General features: G+C 38.2%; 1 protein-coding gene across 2 annotated transcripts in view; it reads left to right on the top strand.

Moving 5' to 3' along the window:
* The first annotated feature begins 43 nt into the window (after positions 1-43).
* MYO5C (myosin VC) overlaps positions 44-21,072 on the top strand; it is a 35,907-nt gene continuing 14,878 nt past the window's right edge. For both annotated transcript variants that reach the window (XM_086620518.1, XM_086620517.1), the window contains exons 1-24: positions 44-70; positions 3,488-3,598; positions 4,518-4,683; positions 4,960-5,104; positions 6,123-6,279; positions 6,834-6,977; positions 7,889-7,970; positions 8,575-8,682; positions 9,221-9,327; positions 9,970-10,235; positions 10,701-10,782; positions 11,120-11,260; positions 12,361-12,486; positions 13,108-13,191; positions 14,102-14,236; positions 14,584-14,681; positions 16,196-16,282; positions 16,368-16,479; positions 17,411-17,622; positions 18,312-18,477; positions 18,880-19,026; positions 19,644-19,808; positions 20,034-20,127; positions 20,688-20,751. In XM_086620518.1, the coding sequence (XP_086476644.1) occupies positions 44-70; positions 3,488-3,598; positions 4,518-4,683; positions 4,960-5,104; positions 6,123-6,279; positions 6,834-6,977; positions 7,889-7,970; positions 8,575-8,682; positions 9,221-9,327; positions 9,970-10,235; positions 10,701-10,782; positions 11,120-11,260; positions 12,361-12,486; positions 13,108-13,191; positions 14,102-14,236; positions 14,584-14,681; positions 16,196-16,282; positions 16,368-16,479; positions 17,411-17,622; positions 18,312-18,477; positions 18,880-19,026; positions 19,644-19,808; positions 20,034-20,127; positions 20,688-20,751 (3,026 nt within the window). The remainder of the gene's footprint in view (positions 71-3,487; positions 3,599-4,517; positions 4,684-4,959; positions 5,105-6,122; positions 6,280-6,833; positions 6,978-7,888; positions 7,971-8,574; positions 8,683-9,220; positions 9,328-9,969; positions 10,236-10,700; positions 10,783-11,119; positions 11,261-12,360; positions 12,487-13,107; positions 13,192-14,101; positions 14,237-14,583; positions 14,682-16,195; positions 16,283-16,367; positions 16,480-17,410; positions 17,623-18,311; positions 18,478-18,879; positions 19,027-19,643; positions 19,809-20,033; positions 20,128-20,687; positions 20,752-21,072) is intronic.

The following is a 21,072-nucleotide window of genomic DNA, read 5'->3' as shown; positions in this document are numbered from 1 at the left end:
TCTCGGAGCGCGGGCGGGCCGGAGCGGCGGCGGCTCTGCCCCCATGGCGCTGGCCGAGCTCTACACCCAGGTGAGCGGGGCGGGGAGCGGCCCTGGGGGGCACCGGAGCGCCGTGGCAGCGGTGGTGCCGGAGGGCACGCGGCGGCACCTTCTCCCGCCGCCGCCCCGCGCGGGGAAGGAGGAGGAAGGGGCTGACCAGGCCGGGCGAGGAACGCCGAACTCGCCGGAGCGTGCTTGTGCCTTTTGTGCCTTTTGTGCTTTCTGGGATGGCGGCGCGTTACAACGTTCAGCCGCTGGTGTTACCGACGGGTTCGCGGCTCCGGACCGGCCGGCGAGGCCGCGTGCCCCGCGTGCGGGGAGCCGTGCGCCCCCGGAGCGGCTGCGCAGTCCCAGGGCAGCGTGGGAAAATAACTTCTTTTGGAGAGAAGTACTTTCTTTTTGAGACTTTCGTTCTGATGGGCTAGCCAGCGATTAGACAATTTCAAAGTTTAAAACGCTTCCCAGGCCACTTCATCTTGGAGTACTCGCTCCTTTTGTTATGCAAATATTCGATGTTTGGCAGAACTTGACAATAAAACATTCTTCTTCCTTCATGCGGCTGCTGTATTTTTTGCAAATTTTTCCCACCTTTCCTGTAGTCACGAGAGTGTTGTGACCTATAACTTGTTTGCTTAGCTTTAAACAACAAAAATAACATGCATATGTTACTAATTTATACGCCTGTGTCTCTTCTGTTGTAAAAGCAGCTGCCATAATAAACTCCTGTTTAGCCTTTAGCCTTATGCTGCACTGGTATTTATTCACCTGTTGTGTTGGTGCCATGCTCTGAGCAGTGTGAAGAACAAACGGAGTTTTTAGCATTTTCTAATGCTAGGCAGGGGAAGGGAAGGAAGGAGTGTGGGTGTAACTTGATATGAAAATGAGCAAACTCCCTTCTGTTTACTTGTAAGGCAGGGTTTGGAGAAAGTGAACTTTGGTAGACAGGGTGCGTTTGCCAATGGAGGCTCCTGAAACTTTTCTGAAGAATCAGTATTTTGATCACGTGCTTTTTCCTCTCTTTCTTGTCTGTGACCTACTGCGGTTCACTTTCTTATGTGGGAACACCCTGTGTGCCCCTGAGGCTATTTGGTGGTGATACTATTGACTTGCATAGAATAACAGCAAATAAAGAATTAAATTTAACACCTGTGAATTGGTAAGTATTTTTTATAGGCCAGAAAATCAGGATTGTGTAGGAATGACACAAAAGTCGATTTATACTTAGATACACATGGAGAGAGCAAAGTTAAAACTTATTTTGTTTAGCTGTGTCTTTAATTCACCTGTTGAATAGGTATTTGTGAAGCTGGGTTTTCCTCCCTTTGATCAAATAAATGAAAACATTGTTATCATAGTGGTTTGGGGTTCTTTAGAAAAGGTCATTGTGGTTTTGGATATTGCATGAAAAAAATGACATCATGCTGAAGGCATCAGCAAAGAGGGATCATGAAAGCGGCTGAGGTTATGATTAGTGTTCCTCATCTGACATATGTGCCAGCTTGGCATATGGTTCACCAGAAAGATCAATCTCCATCCTTAGAAACACTGAAAACTCAACTGGAGAGGTCACTGAGCAACCCAAGCTAACTTGCAGGACATTCCTGCAAAAGTCCCTCTTACCCCAAATCATCTGGTGTTGAACCTCAGGGGTTAGAGTTGAGAAAGGTACAGTGCAGTTTGTAGGGACATCTGTAGGCAACCATTGTGTGTTGAGTGGGCTTCCTGGGGCGGAGACTCTCATGTTCTGAGGATCTATTGGAGCTTCCAGGGCTTCCTCCAAATTAGAGAGGAAAAAAAAATCATTTGTGCCAAAAACAACAGTTGCAACACCAAAATGAGAAGATATATAAGTCTCCAAGGTATTTGTGGGTATGCTAACACTTCATGAAATCCTTGACTAATATTCATTTTTCAAGTGAACAGCTGCAACAGTTCTCAGAGGTTTATTTAAACACAGTTGTTTTAAACTGACTGTGAATATAGCTAGGCTAGGGGGATTGTGTGAAGGGTTCTGGTTATCAAAACAGAAACGCTGAAAGAAGATGATATGGGATGGTTGCTTGTGCAAGTAGGGAGCACTGAATGGTTCTGCCCTCTCTAGTGTTGCTTTATCACAAATTAGAGGAGAGATGGCCCATAAGAAACGCAGTACTAGCATGTACTGGTGATTTTCAGGCGTTTTTTCTGACATGGCTATCCTTCCTCCTGTCCTCTCATTGCATCCAAATACAGTTTTCAATGTTACCTTCATTGCCATCTGAGATATACGTTATACGGTATAAAAAATATTTTGCACCAAGGTTTAAGGAAAATGGTGACGTGTCAGAAGTGATCTCAACCTGCAAATCCCTGAACAGAAGTGATTTCAGTGTTACTAAAACCAGTGTCTATTAATGCGTAGTTGATGCATTTGGGGAGGTTTCTAGGGATGGTGCCACTTCGTTAAAGCCTGGCAGGACAAGAAGGACGCACTCCACATCAGTGAAGAAATTCCTGACATAGTTGAGGTTGCCAGCTGTGTGTTATGTCCTTCTAAGGAATGCTGTTTCCTATAGTTTCTAGGGCAGAACATTTAAAGATGTTGCTGATGCTTCAACGTTTTATCTTCAGCATAGGAGAACTAGATGGTTTCAAGAGTGTAATTTACATGCAAACATTCATGCTTCAGAAGGCTAGAGGTAGTTCTATTGTCTCGATTCTTCAAATACCTAAAAAAAATTACAATTCACCTGCTTCCATTGGAAGTACGCGGTTTTAGGAAGGATATTTTCTTCCTGAGACAGAGCTGAAGTGCCTTACTGGGCCTGAGCCCCGCTAAGCCAGCTGATTGCTTGTAAAGAAAGAAACCTGGCAGTAGTCTTTGAAGTTCACCCTAGAACAGAGGGAGGTGGTGTTTGGAGGTTGCACTTCAGTCCCATTAAAAGAAAGGTAACTGTGCTGAGTGTTTCTTGTGTGTGCATCTGTGCCTCCGGCAAAATGCTTTCTAAGTTCAGTGTCCTATATTCGAGTTCAGGGAAGTGATTGTCTACTGGTAAACGAGATGCTTTCTCTGATACTTGCTCGTTTGAAATCTCCTAGAAATCAGGGCTCTGCCTGAAGTGTATTTTATTCTCTTTGTTCGGTGTTAGAGGGTTTGAAGAGCCTGGCAGCAGTCTGGCCCTTTCTCACCTTCCTGCACACTGTGTTGTTCTGCAGACTTTACACTTAACAGGAGCAGAACAAGCATGTTTGAGGTTGATGAGTCTGCGCTCATTTTTTATGTCCATGAAGAATAATTAAAGCACAAAAATACAGCCCACTGAAAGGGCAGAGCTAAGAATAATATCCAGAAGTCCTGGCATCCAGTTCAGCTGTTGGGTTGCAATTGGCTTTTGAAAACTATCTTTTTGTGCTTGTGTGATATTATGATAATAGCTAAGCTAACTGTTACCTTGGTTTTCTGTTGTAGTACAATAGAGTTTGGATCCCTGATAATGAAGAAGTTTGGCAGTCTGCAGAAATCACAAAAAACTACAAAGCTGGCGACCGTTTTCTCCATGTGCAATTAGAAGATGGAACTGTAAGGAAAAAAGCCCTAATTATTGTGGGGTTTGCTGAGATATGTTTATGTAGAAACATAGGGCTCACCATTACATGACTGAAATGACTTGTTCATATTTTCTTTTATGCTAACCCTGCAGTGACTGGAATTTTATCATATTGAAATTTGTACAGTGAACAGCTGTTACCTAAAAATACGAAGAGTGCAATTCTCCTGTCTGTATAACATTAGTATAGAACACATACCTCGAAGATTACTTGATTTCTGAAGCAAGGACTGAAAGTCAGCTTAAGTTGAAGTAAATCAGAAGTGCAAGGCAGGTGTAGTTCTCTCTCACAAAGCCAGATGTTGCCTTTTTTTCCCTAAAGTTGTTGCGTTATGTAAGATCTGTTAATTTTAGTATCTGAGTTTTTTACAGATTTAATATTTTGAAAACAATGTTTCTGTATTTCTGCATTCCTGTTCTGTAAAGACAAGAAAAACGTGTAGGATTAAATGGATTTGTTGAAAGAAACAGGAGCGAGTTTTAAACTTTGTGTGAAGAAAACTGAAGGGTTGTAAGTAAGGATAATTTTAGAGCTGACTTAAGTTCTGACCGGGTGTTTACTTTCCTTCGGTTGCAGCTGGTCTGCTGTTTTCACCTGTAGTTGAAATATGCGTGTGTTTAGAGCGCTAAATGTATTTCCCATTTTACAGCTTACAATACAAAATACTGTAAATAAAAGAGAACGTAGCTTTATTCTTAATAAACAACAAAGAGCTCCATCGTACTTTCATGATTTCCAAGTCCCCTGAGCTCGGTGGAATGTGTGGAATTGATGAAATACAAGATCAGACAGGGCTCCGTCAACCTTGTGACTTCGTGTAAAGGTAGATCAATGTGTGGTTATGCAAACATAATGCATTTTATGATATTTCAGGTAATTTCTGTTGACAGGAACTGAATTACCCTGTTGATCCAGCTGCTTTGCCACCCCTGCGAAATCCTGACATACTTGTCGGTGAAAATGATCTCACTGCGCTTAGTTACCTCCATGAGCCAGCTGTTCTACACAACCTCAAAGTTCGTTTTGTGGAGTCCAAGCTTATCTACACCTATAGTGGTAAGCAAAATAAAATGCAGGGTTTAAAAGAAATTTAAAGAAAAATATAAATCTTGGCTTAGTTTGCAATATGATGTGAGTAATGTTTTCCTCAGGTGTGTTTTAACTCGTTCAAGTTAACTCAGACAAAAATGAGTTAACTCGTTTATTGATCAGGATCTCCTACCTAGTTTGGAAAATATTGGTACTTCGAATCAATTTAACTGTTGTTGCTAAAAACAGGCACTTCATTGAACTAACCTGTATTTTGTTTTTGTTTTGTATGTTTCGTTGTAGGAATAATTTTGGTTGCAATAAACCCCTATAAACAGTTGCCAATATATGGAGATGCTATTATCCACGCATATAGTGGGCAAAACATGGGGGACATGGATCCACATATATTTGCTGTGGCAGAAGAAGCATACAAGCAAATGGCAAGGTTCAGTATGGTTCTTGATGTCCATGAATAACACTGGCAGTCTAGTGGCAGTCAGTGTTAATTGTAAATTTACCTGTGTATGTGCCATTGGCTATTAAGAACACCTTTAACGGTTAACTTAATTAGAGGAAGAGTAATTCCTTAACCAGCTGAGGAATTTCTAGAACTTGTAGATATTTTCATTCTTGATGGGGGGCGGGCAAATCACTGTCTTAGCTGGGTGAATAGCAATGTGAATAGCATCAGTTTAAAGGTTACAACTGAAGAGAAGTAAGAGAAGAACAGATGAAAGATGGAACTGATATGAGAGCTGACCACAGCTGTGTTTTCTTGCATTTGTTTCATATATATAATTCTTACATTTTATGGTGGTTTAACCCCAGCTGACACCATGCAGCTGCTCGTTCACTGCCCCCACACCCCCAGCGGGATGGGAGGAAGAGAATTGGAAGGGTAAAAGTGAGAATCATGGGTTGAGATAAGAGCAGCCTAATAATTGAAATAAAACAGTAATAATAATAATGATAATTATTTTTTAAAATTAATGAAAACAAAAATAACAAAGAGAAGTAAATCCCAAGAAAGGTAAGTGATGCGAATGAAAGCGATTGCTCACCACCAACTGACTGATGCCCAGCCAGTCCCCTAGCAGCACCCCCACCACCAGCCTTCCCCCTAGTTTTATTGCTGAGCATGATGTCATGTAGTATGGAATATCCCTTTGGTCAGTTGGAGTCAGCTGTCCTGGCTGTGTCTCCTCCCAACATTTTGTGCACCCCCAGCCTACTCGCTGGCAGGGCAGTATGAGGAGCAGAAGAGCCTTCGCTCTGTGTAAGCATGGCTCAGCTGTAACGAAAACATCCTGGTGTTATCCACACTGTTTCCAGCACAGATCCAAAACACAGCCCCATCCTAGCTACTGGGAAGAAAATTAACTCTGCCCCAGCCAAAACCAGCACACATTTATGCACACGTTTTAGACATGTCTGATTTCAACTGTCTGATTATTTGGTTTTAGAAATAACAAAAATCAGTCTATTATAGTCAGTGGAGAATCAGGAGCTGGAAAGACTGTATCTGCAAGATACACTATGAGATACTTTGCCACTGTGAGTAAGTCAAGCAGCAATGCACATATGGAGGATAAAGTATTGGCATCCAATCCAATAACTGAGGTGAGTTTCAGAGAGTACCTCTCAAGTCTATACTCACTGAGGAAAGAATTCTGAGAGCTGCTGAGAATCTTTGAAATCTTTAGGCATGTTTTAGCTGTCCGAGTTAGGTATCTAAATTAGAAGTTTAACCTCTGAATGTTACTGTTGGAAAGAGGTAGTCAGCTTCAGGAACACCCAGGGTCTGCCTGATTCACCAGTGGCCCTTTGGAGGCACCAGTTTGTCTCCAGAGTTTTATTTGACCACATCATGTTAATTAGATGATGAGAAAACAATACCGAACAAGTTTTTTGTTTTTACTAATTGCAATAGAAACTGGCAAAAGTTCCTTATGGTGGGAAAACATACTTTCTCTATATCTCAGTTGATGTAGTGTTACACTATTTGACTTGAGGCTTATCTTTAAATTTGGGCCTCAAAATTTAAATCTCACAGCTCAACGCTAGATTGATTCTTGAGCACCTTTGATTTTTAGGAACTTGTAGTTGAGTTGTGTTTTGACAAAGTTAGGAAAGATGCAAGTAAAAAAAATGATAAAAGCTTGTAATTTTTGTAGGCTGTCGGCAATGCAAAAACCACACGGAATGATAATAGCAGTCGATTTGGAAAATACACTGAAATCAGTTTTGATCAGAGTTACCAAATCATTGGAGCTAACATGAGAACATACCTGCTTGAGAAATCCAGAGTTGTTTTTCAGGTGGGTAAAATAAAGTTAAAAACAGTCAATGTCATTATAGCTACTAATGTACTATCCCTTGCTAGTTTCGTTTAGAAAACATTATGTGTAGTTCTGAATAGCATTTGATTTATTTTTTAATAGGAGCTAATCTGTTTATAATAAGAAACTAATTTATTCCGTGTTCTTTGTGTTGAATGGAGGATGTGTCTCAGGTACAGTTCCCTGAGATAAGCGCAAGAAGTATGTGAGAAATCTGTGAGAAATTGTTCACAATAATAACACATGCCAATTGCATCTGGAAAGAAACGGCGTATATGGGGCAGAAGAAGTCTCATTAAAAAGTGGCTGAAAATTTGTGAGGCCAGGGCTTATTGTATGTGTGAGAGCATAATTGTGATCATCTGCTAAAGAAAGTATATAATTTTATAAAACGTTTTTTATGAAATTTTCCTTTTTAGTAGTATTGTAACTTTTTAGGTACTATGAAAAATACTTCTGTGCATCTTCTGCCTGAAGGATGGTTTGGAAATAGAGAGTTTTCTGAGTTACCACAGGGCAGTGTTAGAGCTGGCATTCCTACACAGTTGTTCTTTACAGTATTTGTCAGTTAATAGTAGATGGTTATTCAGGCTGAAGAAATTGTTAGAGTAAGAGCCTTGGGGAAAGAACTCAGCATATCGGTAATCGAAATAAAGTATACTTGAATTTGACACTTTCAAAGCTCTTGTCGAAGTCTAAGATGTGCCATTTTAACATCGGGTAATTTCTTTGCCCAACTATGTTGCAGCAGAATTTAGCCTTCAAGTATCATTATGTCTTTACAGTAGTTTTGAATATTGAATGTTTTTCTGTTTGTTGTTTTGCTTGGTTGTTTTGTTGTGGTGTTTTTTTTTTCTTTCTATAATGGTATTCTTTGCTTTAATTTACAGTCAGAGAATGAGAGAAACTACCATATATTTTATCAGTTGTGTGCATCTGCTATGCAACCTGAATTTAAGCATCTTAAATTGGGTAGGTCTCAAGAAAATAACCTACTCTTCATTTTTGCAGTGCAGTATTTTAAAGATTGGATTTTCAAATGCTAGGATATTAAGTGCTTTATGGCATAAATCTCATAGACTTACAATGGGACTTGCCTTTTTAAGTCACTTGGCTATTAATCCTGCTTGTATTGAACTTAGTATCAAATCCCTAGTAACTTGAACAGTGCATGATCAAGTACCTACGTGTCTTTGAAAATCCTATTCAAATACTCTCTGTAGTGACAGACGCCGTAATGACAGTTTAAGGGCTTGATTCATTTGTCTTCAGAGAAGATTTAATGCTACCTGGGAGAAGCAGACCTTAGCTATATGTTTACCAAGTCTTCATTCCTGTTTGTTTACTAGATCAAATATTAAGATTGCTAGGAATTATGAATACTAATTTGTGTCAGCTTAGCTGAGTTAGGCGAGTTGGTTTCTCTCAGTAAAGGAGGACCTCCAGCTCGTTGCTGAAGAGCTGTTGCCTGACAGCGTCTTCGATTTTCTGGTGTTGTTTTCTGGTCTGTCTTTAAAATATGGCTATCCCCAGTTCCGAATTTTCCAGCATTACAAGTTTCGATTTTTATTTATAGGAAGTGCAGAAGAATTTAACTACACAAGAATGGGTGACAGCACAGTAATAGAAGGAGTCGATGACAGAGCAAATATGGTGGAGACTCAGAAGACATTTGCCTTACTGGGTGAATTCTTGAGAATACTTTTTCAATAAGTTTAAAAATTGGTGGTTTTTTTTCTGAAGTGGGCAAAGGCAGATTGTTTCTGAAATGTCCAAAACTTTAGTAGTAATTACCAAAATTCTTTCATGGCTTATCCATTGCGTTGTTGATCTGTTTTAAAAGCGCTAGGCAAGAGCAAATGGCTGTTGGCAATTGACGTTCAGTGTCGATGGTCAAAATCACTAAGGGCTGGAGTCTTCTTGGCCCTTAAGCTAACATGCTGTGACAGAGGTGGAATTGGAAGCTTCTTTACCCCTATATGGCCTATGTGAAAGCCAAATCAGACTTGAGCTGGCACTTGGGGAGATACAGGAATTTATACCTAATCTCTCATTGGATCAGACAGGCAGAAAGTAAGCAGAACCAAGGCTTTGCATAGTAGTCTGCAGAGCTGCTATACAATTCTTGGCTGTGCAACAAAGCAAGTAGTCCAGCATTGTGCTATTTTAATTAATTGTACTATTTCTGGGTGTTTAAAATAATCAAGAATTGTTTTTTTTAGGTCTGAAGGTGGATTTTCAGATGGATGTTTTTAAAATGCTGGCAGCAATCCTGCACTTAGGCAACGTGGAAATAACACCTGTTGGAGATGAAAGATCATTCATCAGTGTAAGGAAGTAGCTCATTCACATACCAACGATTTCTTTCATATTCTATGCCAAAAGTCCTTTAGCGATAATTTTTCTCATATCTGGGGCTCAGAGCAGCATTAAATCTGGTATACTACACTTGAGAGATTTCTTGATCTTCATCTATATAGAATCACAGCAAGTGTTTATTTGAATCCTGCTTTGTGCCCAAGCTCAGAAGTCTGAACAAAGGCAAAACGTGGCTCAGAGAATCCCATGTCTAATTGTCCCACAGCTGTTGGAAAAGCCATGTGGGACTATCTGCAGGATACAGGAAACAGAGCATTATCAAAGCTGCTCAGAACATGTCCCAGCAGATTATGCAAGTCTGAAAAGCAAAAATACCTAAACGTAGGCTAAAGTAACTTCTTCCTTCAGTGGCTTAATCCAAAGCATCTCACCCAGTCTAACTTTTTCTCTCCCATGTCAGGAGCTCTACCTCTATCCAATATTACTTGCTTTAGCTCTTTTTGATATTTTGCCAGATGAAGAAGTGAACAGAGCCCCTTGTCTATCTAAAAATAAGTCATAGTTTGATGTCAGTGGTGCCAGGATTTCACTGTCTAGACAACAGTTAAAGTATTAAATGTAATCTAACAATGTTTATTTGTCTTCTCTAAAGCTGGAAGATAAACATCTCAATATATTGTGTGAACTTCTGGATTTAAACTGTGATAAAATGGCACAATGGTTGTGCCACCGGAAGATTATCACTACCTCAGAGACTGTAATAAAGCCGATGACAAGAGCTCAGGCTGTTAATGCAAGGGATGCTCTGGCAAAGAAGATCTATTCTCATTTATTTGACTTTATTGTGGAAAGAATTAATCGAGCTTTGCAGTTCCCTGGCAAGCAACATACTTTTATTGGTGTTTTGGACATTTACGGGTAAGAATGTCTCTGGAAACAAATTTACTTTAAATTAGGCCTCCTCTTAGGAGTGCGTAAGAAGCACTTTTCAATTTGTGCTGCTAATGAATTTGGAAGGCTTTGTTTTACTAAAAGGTCATAGTCATGTAAGTTCTTTAGCATCCAGAGTAGTGGAAATGTTTGGCAACTATAAATACTAATATTTTTTGTGAATGAAGTTTAAATTTAACTTTTATAAGATACTTTTAGATTTAACTCTGGATTAGCTCTGTTATATCTAGTAACATTAACTTCTAGGGAAGTTTTGAAATGTACTAGCATCTTCATTAGTCTTTTGGCTATTTAATTTTCTTAGAAATGTTAGGGATAGCTCCCAAGTCTTACAAGGGTACTGCCATTTGTATTTAAATGTCCAGGGATTTTTTTTTTCCTCCAGTACTGTTGCATCACCGTATTTTTTTTCCTATCCAATGTGTGTTTCAGCTTTGAAACGTTTGATGTGAACAGTTTTGAACAATTCTGCATCAATTATGCTAATGAAAAACTGCAGCAGCAATTTAACCTGGTATGTTTTTTTATTTGTTGCTTTATTTGATTTTGCTTCAGTTTTGAAATTATCTATGATGGATATTAGCAAATGCTTTTCATATTTGAGTGATGGATATTTCTGGATAATGGCTATCAAGTAATAGGTAAAAATATTTTTTTATATATACATACATACATATATATATAAATGAAAGTTTCTGAGTTTATTTTCTTACAAGATAGACATATACTATACTACAAAATATATAAATATTTTGTTTTTATCTTATATGTACAAACACACACTTGCACACATTGTATATATTGGCTTCCTTAATTGTAACCTTACATTTTCGTAATTTTCACATATCTAGCATGTCTTTAAACTTGAACAAGAAGAATATATGAAGGAAGATATCCCATGGACTTTAATAGACTTCTATGAAAACCAGCCTGTCATTGACCTTATTGAAGCTAAAATGGGAATTTTAGAACTTCTGGATGAAGAGTGCTTGGTAATTCAAAAATTTTTGTATTTGTGAGCTCATAAAAATGCTTGTGGGTTAATCCATATTTCATTCCTTTTAAATGGGAAGTAGATAATTTTTCTCATAAAAGGAACATGAATATTTTCCCTCTCTTTGGTAATTTTAATTGTAAGCCACTTAAGTCTATTTTTATCTTATAAAATTAAGAATCTAGAACTTGATTCTTACCTAGAATCTAACCCAGCAACTTAGATTTCTTCACCGTGAGGGTAGTGCAGTACTAGGGCAGGTTATGAGAGGTGCAATGGGATCCCCATCCTTGGATACTTCCCAGATTTGAGTTCAAATGGAAGCCCAATGTAGTGTTGGTGATAGTCTTGCTTTGAGCAGGTATTCAGACTACCGGGTCTGCAGCAGTCTCTTCCACTAATATTTCTACAGTTCTGTTATTCTATGAATCACTAATTTTGGTACAAAAAAACCAGTCGTCTTTTCCTCCTTTGCAAGTTCGTGTTGAATGCACAAAATGTGCATATTTGCTTTTTTTTTGTTTAGTCTTACTATTCTTTTCTCTGTGCTTCTCTCCTGACTGTAGCAATTCTTTTGAAATGAATCTACTTTTTTTTTCTTCCACATGTATGTAGTTCTCTTAGGCCTCCGAACCTGTTGAAGGTAGGTGAGTGAAGAACAGGGCAGGGAAAGGTGAGCACTCTTAAAATGATCTCTAAAATATATGATATTGGCTAGTCATACTTCTTAGAATCCAAATCATGGAGTAATATGGGAGAAATTAGGGGAATATTCCCTAACTCATTAGCCTATCTGTTATTCTGCTCAGTAGCATTCGTAGGGGTCAGATTGCAGGTAGTGCATCCTCTCAGGACCGAATGATTTATGACTCATCAGAGAATTAACTCTAATTAACATTAATGTGACCTTTTTTCTTAAAATTCTGTGCTAGAGGGAGCCACTGGCTATTCTGACAAGACAAAAGCTGGTTGTTATCAGGCCTTGTAGCTCACCGAAGATGCATTACTCCGGCAGGATTTATTGATAGTAAGCAGTTTTGCTGTTTTTAACAGTCCAGCAGAGTTTTGTTAAAGAGATTGCCCTTCTCATTTTTACAGTTACCTCATGGAACAGATGAAAACTGGCTTCAAAAGCTATATAATAATTTTGCCAATAAGAACGCACTCTTTGAAAAGCCGAGGATGTCAAACACATCTTTCATCATTCAACACTTTGCTGATAAGGTAGAGTGTAAACAACCCAGTATTATTTCACTTTGCTTCTAGCTGTAGCTCGTTTAGAAAAGAACCAAGCTTACACAATAGAGGAAATACTAACCATGCTGCTTTGGAACTTCTGTAAAATCTATCTTCAATACATAGTACTATTTATTTATTGATAATACTGCCTGTAACGTGCCATTTAAACGTAAGAAGTGCTTCAGATAATGACTCTGAGAATATAAAAAGAAATCATCAAGATAAAGAGGCAGAAAAAGAGTGCACTGTATTAAGATTGTGGTCTGTACACATTTTAGTCTCGGTTATTTACATTTCAAATGTATTCCTTTTTTGGTATTTTCATTTGAAATCATAGAATAATGAAGAGAGGAGGAAAGAAATTCCTAAGGAAGGCAGAAGGAAATTGCAGTTGATAGTGGATTCTGACAATTTATCCTGCTTCTAAGTTTGCAGTATGCGTGTAGGTATGCTTGCTGTAACGAAACTGGCAAAAGCAGTGTTTCAGCCATTGTGTTTAAGACTAATAAAGATCTGTTGGCCACCACAGCTTAGAGAGTAAAACTTACTGTTTTACTAACTGTTCATGTGTTGCTGAGAAGTTAATGATTTCACCCGTTTGCACAGGTCGAATATAAATGTGAAGGATTTCTGGAAAAAAACAGAGATACAGTACATGAAGTATTGATTGAAATCTTGAAAGAGAGCAAGGTTTGTGAACAATCAGTAATAATTATTTTTCTGAATACTTGATTTTACTGGAATTCATTCCTATCTGATTTTAAAAGATATGTTGTGATAAAAAAAAAATTTAATAGATTGAATCAATTAGTTTAGTCTTAATTTTTATTAATATTCTACAAGTCTGTATTTTTAACATCAAAATAACATACAAGATGGAAATACACAGTATTCAGCATTTTCATATATGTGCATTTACTTTGCTAGTTATGTCAGTATTTTTTGTTTTCTTAATATCCCCCTTGAGTAGCACTTTGAAATCCTTGAAACTGAACAATTCACTTAATTTTTATTTTTTTTTCTATCGTCATTACATGTAGCTTTGATAGGTGGCTTGTCATTAACAGCTGCCTTTGTTTATTCTTCAAAAGAGATTAAGAGAATGCCAGGGCAGGGAAAAGATCAAATGTCTTATAAGTGCCTGCTACTTCCCATCTGCTTGAAGACCCTGTCCCTTACAGGTCTACAGCTTTGAGACTGCGGCATTACTCTTAAGAAGCTTAATCTGATCAAAACACATTTGTGATTTAAATTAAATATTGTGAAAATACGACCTTAAGTGGTCTTATTTTTAACTCTGTTCTGTATTTATGTCCATGTTTGCTCATATTGAAGTAGCTTTTGCAGGCCTACTTAACAGCTGAGGTTTGTCTGTGAAATGGGGAAGTGCGTCACAATAGACACAGAATTATTGCAACTGTTTCTTCAGTTATTGGTTGGTTGGTTGTGGCTTATGGATCCAGTTCCAAGTCCTGCAATATCTGGCCTAAGCATTAAGATGGATGGGTTTTGCATTTTATGTTACAGTAGGTGTAATTTTTATTTAAATGCTATTATAGTTCCACAGTGTTTAACTGTGATTCTTTCACCACGCTTTTAGTTTCATCTGTGTGCAAATTTTTTTCAAGACAATCCAGTGTCCATTTCACCTTTCAGTTCAACTATAAACGTCAAATCTGCAAGACCTGTTCTCAAGTCACCTAACAAACAACTCCGGATGACTGTTGGCAGTAAGGTACTACAGAAACGTGCTCTTCTGCCATGCTTGTACTTTCAGAGAAGTGTGCTGGGCAGTCTGAGCCTATGGTGCTGTATTCTGTTCTGTCCGCAGTGGACTGTCTAGTTTTCAGTACAGCAAGAGCCAGCCGCAGTGCGGTGCTCCAGGTCTGGGTATAAGTAGGTGTGTTTAATTTATATATAGGAGACTGTTAGGTACAGCAGGACCAATAAATTTCCTGGGCTTAAGAACTAAACCCTAAGAAAATCTCCCAGTGTCCAGCCAAAACCTAACAATTAAGATTTGAGTTTTTCTTTAGCTGTAAATGTTTCTTTAGCAAAACTGTTATGTTTGTTATTTTCTAGTTCCGGAGTTCTTTGTCATTACTTATGGTGACGCTCAATGCAACCACCCCTCATTATGTACGATGCATAAAGCCAAATGATGAGAAGTTGCCTTTTGAGTAAGTATGTTAGTGGTGTGAGCTATTATATTACCTTAAAAATTAAAAGAGCATTTTTCTGTTTCACAGTAGCTACATGTCAGCAAGTTAAATTCTTCTTGTTCAACGACTTCCCATACAGAACATATTTTTCCTTTGAAGACAGCTGAAGTAAAAAACATATTGTCATCTTACAAAACCAGAATCATTCAGTAATAGTTATTGATACCTTAAAAGTTCTTTACTGTCCTGGTTTCAACTGGAACAGAGTTAGTTTTTCTTTTTAGCAGCTAGAAGAGCTGTATTTTGTATTTAGCATGGGATTTGTTATGAGAAGAAGGGCCCACAACTCCTTTTATGATTTGAATTTAGATTTAGGATTGAGGGCCAAATTGGATCCACTTCCAAGTCCTGCAATACCTGGCCCAAGCATTAAGATGGATGGGTTTTGCATTTTATGTTGCAGTAGGTGTAATTTTTATTTAAATGCTATTATCAGCAGTGTTGAGCATGGCCTTGGCTTTTCCCCACAATTTTATATCATTTTAATGTTATAATACAATCATATATGCCAGATAGTTTGCGTAATTCCTATGTCTAGTTTGATAACCACTAACTGTAAACAGGAGTTAACCTTGATGCAGCTATTGACCTGGTTTGTGGGCACACATGTGGAATCTAGTTTGTGTTATACAGCTTTTAGCTGGAAGGTAGTGTAATGACAAGTGAAATAAAAGCTTTTGTCATATCTAAGTAAGAGGGAAGAGGCAACCTTTGATTGTAAATTAATTTTTTAAAATGCATTAGCTCATTTTCTTGAAGTCAGACAAAATCTGTGCATGCAAAACATGTTACAAATGGCACTGTTTCACTGTCACTGCAGTGAGTCCTCATTATTCTGTATAATAGCAATGAGGGGGGAAGTAGCTTGGATAATACAAAAACATGTCTGAATTAGACTAGAAGAGCTTACCGTAAGTTTGTGAAGGAACAACATAGTCATCTGTCAGCCACAGGGATCTCTTGGCTAGTACTGGATTGACTGTGGCATAGTGCTCTGTGGGCATATCAGCTGTGGTCCAGAACTGAAAAGGGTCTATCCATGCCTTGTGTTGGTAATCTTGAAGCTGGATGTTCTTGAGTAAATCCTGGTTTGTTCATAATCAGTGTGCTAAAGTGTACATAGAGTTATGTCCCAATAGACTGCTGAGGGAATTTATTTCTATGTATGTTTTGTGCTGAGAGTGGCATGATTCTTTGCCACTGGTGCTATGAGCTTTCACAATTAATATTGAAAAGAAACAAAACTTTTCGTAAGAGGAAATAAATATAGTTTTCCTTTTGTTTTGAGGCAGAAAAAGAAAATCCAGATATTCTCTATCACGTATTTAAAGAAAACAAAGTAGGACATCATATAAAAAGTAGGGAGCCCTACATCCTACGGTCAGAAATAGAAATCCAGCTAGTAGAATGGTTATAATTATTACAGCATGCCAAACCCAGCAAAAATGTAAAATATGACTCTGCTTTTTTAGATTTGATTCAAAAAGAGTGGCTCAGCAACTGCGAGCATGTGGTGTTTTGGAAACTATTCGGATTAGTGCACAGAGCTACCCATCCAGGTAGGGATAACAGTGGGCCTCTCTGTGTTGAAAAAATACTTTGGTGTCTCTTGAATGAATTGCATTTACTAACTTAATTTTCCAGGTGGACTTACATTGAGTTTTTCAGCCGTTACAGCATTCTTATGACTCAGCAGGAGCTCTCCATAAATGATAAGAAGCAGATTTGCAAGATTGTTTTGCAGCGGCTAATCCAGGTTAGTATGTATGCACTGACCCGTTACGTAATATGGCATCTGTTATTAATAAAAGGTCTCTTTTGCCACTCCTCACACAGAAAAGATAGTTTTGTTATTACTGTCTTTCCTCATTTAGTGTGTTGCACCTAGACTTGCAAGTCAATAACCTTGTGTTGTAACACAGTCATGACATGGCCATAGACGGATGAGTTAACCTCTCTGTGCTTAATATCTTCACTTGTAAATTGGAGGATATTCTACCTATGTTTATAAACTATTGAACAGTAAATGGTATACATTTGTCAAGCATGAGAAGTTTATGCACAGAAGAGGGCTTTTGATGGTGGAATGCAGCATATTGGAGAACTGCTCTAAAAGTGTGGTGTTTTGCATATTGCTCCTGTTGGTTAGACAAGGCTGTAGTGATGAGGCTGGTCCAAGTCAAGCCAACGATTCAAGCCAGCATGTCAGGGCCGAGTTCAGACTCAGAGATGTGTAAGACCAAACACAGGTGTACTTGCAGCGTAGCTCCAGCACAGGCCAAGGGTGAGGGCATGAGCTTAAAGGCAGCTTCTCCCCTGAATTTTTGCCCACACAGCTTGCTGATTCAAGGCCAGACATGCACCAAAAGGTAGTGTTGAGCCCAAGGAACCAGACTTGTAGGAGGGGGTGAAGAGGTTGCTTTCAAGGCCTTAATCGTAAGTCCAGATCCTCTCTTTAATTGGAGATCACTAGGGTGTGATTTTTGGATTAAATTCTCTGCTTATTTCCTGCTAAGTGGATTTTCCCCTCATTTATTCCTATCTGCAAAGAAGACAGGATATTCTTATTTAGCAAGATCATGTCATTTCAGAAGAGCTTGCCTAAAGTGACAATTTGTAAAAGGAAGAGAGTGCCTGGTCTACAATAATAAACTAAAAACTGAATATACCTATTGTTTCTTTTTCAGGATCGTAACCAATACCAGTTTGGGAGAACAAAAATTTTCTTCAGAGCAGGACAGGTTGCTTACTTAGAAAAACTGCGATCAGATAAACTGAGACACGCGTGTATCGTGATCCAAAAGAGAGTTCGAGGCTGGCTGCAGCGGAAGAAATTCCTTCGCATAAAACAAGCAGCTGTTATAATACAGCAGTATTTCCGGGGGCAGCGGACTGTACGGTACTTTTGTCTGATAAATTAATTTGTTGTTAGGCTCTGCCTGAAGGAATATAGAAGGCAAGCTAATACCCAACACTGATTTGGAAGCGTAACTTTTACGAAAGAGCAATTCAGGTGTATTTCCATTTCCTCCTGATTGTAATTGTGGACTTGAAAATGTTAAAGTTATTCAGCTGGTATGAAAAAAGTACTCCAGCAGAGTTCCAATAGTGCCTGCCACATTCCTGAGAGGCCTGTCTACCTGTAAGCTCAGTCCTTAGCTAGTGATGAGTGACCCAGTTGTCGACTTGGGCTTATTGCTTAGATTCAGAGTCAGAGAAGAAATCAGGTAACAGAGAGGAAACACAATTTACAAGAGTCTACAAATTAGTGTGTACAAATTATTCTGAGGAATTATGCAGCAGAGAAAGTGCACCAGTCATTCACAGAGCAGACCGAGAGGAAGACGGCTCTATGTAGGCTTTGAAATTTTCACAAAAAGACCATCAGAACAATTGCTTGTGGAACAGATTTCAAAACTTGTGGATAATTCCCTCTCTTTCACTTTGATTGAAGAAAAAGCTGTGTATAAGATAATGGATGCCTGTTTTGAGTATCTTCTTATTTTTGTGTGAGATTTGGCTGACCAAGGGAATAAGCATGAGAAATCTAACGTGACCTAAGTAAACTTTATTGTCTTTTCAATTAAGGCAAGCTATAACTGCAAGAACTCTGAAGCGAACGTGGGCAGCTATAATTATTCAGAAATACTGTCGGGGTTACCTGGTCCGTAGACTTTGCCAGCTCATCTATGTGGCTGCCGTAACAATTCAAGCTTACACAAGAGGATTTCTAGCAAGAAAAAAATATCGGAAGGTACAGCCTGTCAAAAATCTTAGTTCAGTAACTGGAAACAGCTGCTGTTCTGTAAGAAAGATGGAGACAAGGGCAATGATCCCTAATACTTTACCTTTTGTATGTTTGTTTCTCTTATCTTCTGCTCTACTTTTATGTTGTTACCATAAAAATACTGATGCACGGTAGCTTAGATCTAATCTCTGAGCTATCAAGGGCTCCGTCTGATTTATACTTGATGCAGATGATTTAGTGTGATTACTAGAGAGGTTCAAATGCGTCTGCAGTCTGGGTATTTCAGTATTTTGATAATTCCATGAGAAGCATTGTCATTACCAGTGTACGTAGATTCACAGAATGTTGTGATTGATGCTGGTTGAGACATAGATAATTACAGACAGATGTTAATATTTTATTTTAAAGATGCTTGAAGAACATAAGGCTGTGATCCTTCAGAAACATGCCCGCGCATGGCTTGCCAGGCGCAGATTTCAGAACATTCGTCGGTTTGTATTGAATATCCAGCTTTCGTACAGAGTTCAGCAACTGCAGAAAAAGATAGAAGAACAGGTGAGGGACAGCAGTCAGTTTATGATTTGTACTAATTTTTTTTTATCATACCTGTTTTATTTAGAGCTCTCATGTTGACTAGAGGCTTACGTGAATTACAATATCCATACTTCACTTGACAGGACAGGAGAATATGTAAGGGATATGGTCCTTTATAATAAACCACTAGTATTCTTCCTACATCCAGGGTAGGAAGAATCATCCAGGATTTTCTTATGTTTTTGAGTTAGTTGTGCCAATGAGAAGAGTTTGCAATGAACGTTTTTTTTTTCTTTTTTACTATTTCTGAAGTAATCCATCCAATCTTTGATTTGCATTACTTGCATCAGGATGAAGGATGTGTGTGTTACTGCTCTGGTGCAACATATGTAGTAACATTTGGGAATTCCATATTATGTTTATTTCGCAGCTTTTTTTTTTTTGAGCACCATACCAGCCAAATCATCTTTTGAGATGGTGGCTTTAAACTAATTGATGGGAACAATCCTTGGTTGAAATAGTCATGACTGATATGGGATAGTGAGCAGAAATAGGTCAGGTGCTTCCTTCAAAGTTCTATTGAACAATTTCGGATGTGCTTTTTTCTGTTTTCTTTTAACCTCTCTTGCTCACTGTAGAGTAGAGAAAATCATGGCTTGCTGGAACGATTGACCAATCTAGCTTCAACTCATATGAATGACATGGATACAATTCAGAAACTTGAATTAGATCTTGAAAAGTTAACTGCTCAAAAGAGAACATACGAAGAGAAAGGGAAAAAATATAAACAGGACAGTGAACAGGTAAATTTTAATTGCCATCTGGGTGCTTTTATTTTGGTTTAAATAATTTTTTCAGTTACTGGATTTATGAATTGTGTGATTCAAGAGTTACTCAGTAACTTCACTTTTGGAGGGGGTGACCGGGAAGGAAGGGAGTCCCTATATGCTTGTTAAAATGTAAGACCTTCTGTGACATGTTTCTTCCTCCTTTTTAATTTGTATTATGCTTATTTTTTTTGTGGACAGAAAATTTTAAAACTTGAGAATCAGAATAAAGAGCTACAAGAACAGAAAAAGACCTTAGAAATAAAGCTCCAAGAAAAAACTGAGGAAATGAAAGGTATAATAACTAAAAGGAGTTTTAAAGGAGTTATAGTGGGGGAAAGTTTTACAGTCAGGTTTTCAGCACAGGTAAATGACTTTTGTTCTAATAAAAGCAATACAAATGCTGAATTTACAGTAAATTACAAGTTGGTCCTAAGCTTCTCTTGCTTAGAATGTGTAGTGCAAATGCTTTTAATTTAACAATTACATTCAATTTGTTCTTTCAATAGCAAAAGCTCTCCTCCTGTTAAGTTTCCCGTCTCATGCACATGCATTCCTTCAAAGTGTCGTTTCATCCTTAGTTCCTTTAATATACTGCTTTTAAGAATCTAATTTCAAAGGACAGAGGCAGCACATGAGATCAAATATACTTGGGTGTTTCAGAAACCTTTTTTCTCTATAGCGTTACTTGTAAAATTTACTGTGATAATTTTTGGCACTTGAAAGAATAATTTCAACCTTAGAATATGTCAGGGATTGCTTATTAAAACAAAACTTCTCATTGTGGTCATACCGTTTTAATAAATGCACATAATTGCGTGAAGTTCTCTGAAACATTGACATATTTTTTTACAGTGAAAATGGATGATCTTATGAAGCAACTCATCAATGATGTACAAAAAGAAGAAAATCAGAGGATGTATGGAAGCTGAGTTCAATTGCTTTGAAACAGGATTCATTTTTTTTTCCTCTTTCCCTGCCTTCCTTTCTCTTACCATAAATGTATTATGCTCATATTGCTTATGAATCTGGGCATTAATGATAGTACTGAAGTACTTCATGTCCAGTTCAGAAAAAGCACATGCTTGTGGGTCAGTCACATGCAGGGAGCTATACTGTAGACTTGAGACTGTTCTTGCTTTTGCAGTTTCCTGTCTTTTCACGTGTCTTTCTGAGAATTGAAAGCAAGCCTTATCATAATGGTTTCTTTGGAGGTATCCTCAGAATTCAGTCAGGGCTG

This window comes from Tauraco erythrolophus, chromosome 14 (genome assembly GCF_009769465.1).
Source record: "Tauraco erythrolophus isolate bTauEry1 chromosome 14, bTauEry1.pri, whole genome shotgun sequence".
In the NCBI taxonomy this organism is placed as follows: Eukaryota; Metazoa; Chordata; class Aves; order Musophagiformes; family Musophagidae; genus Tauraco; species Tauraco erythrolophus.
Note: the sequence above shows the minus strand (reverse complement) of the source record. Positions and strands in the feature narration are given on the sequence as shown.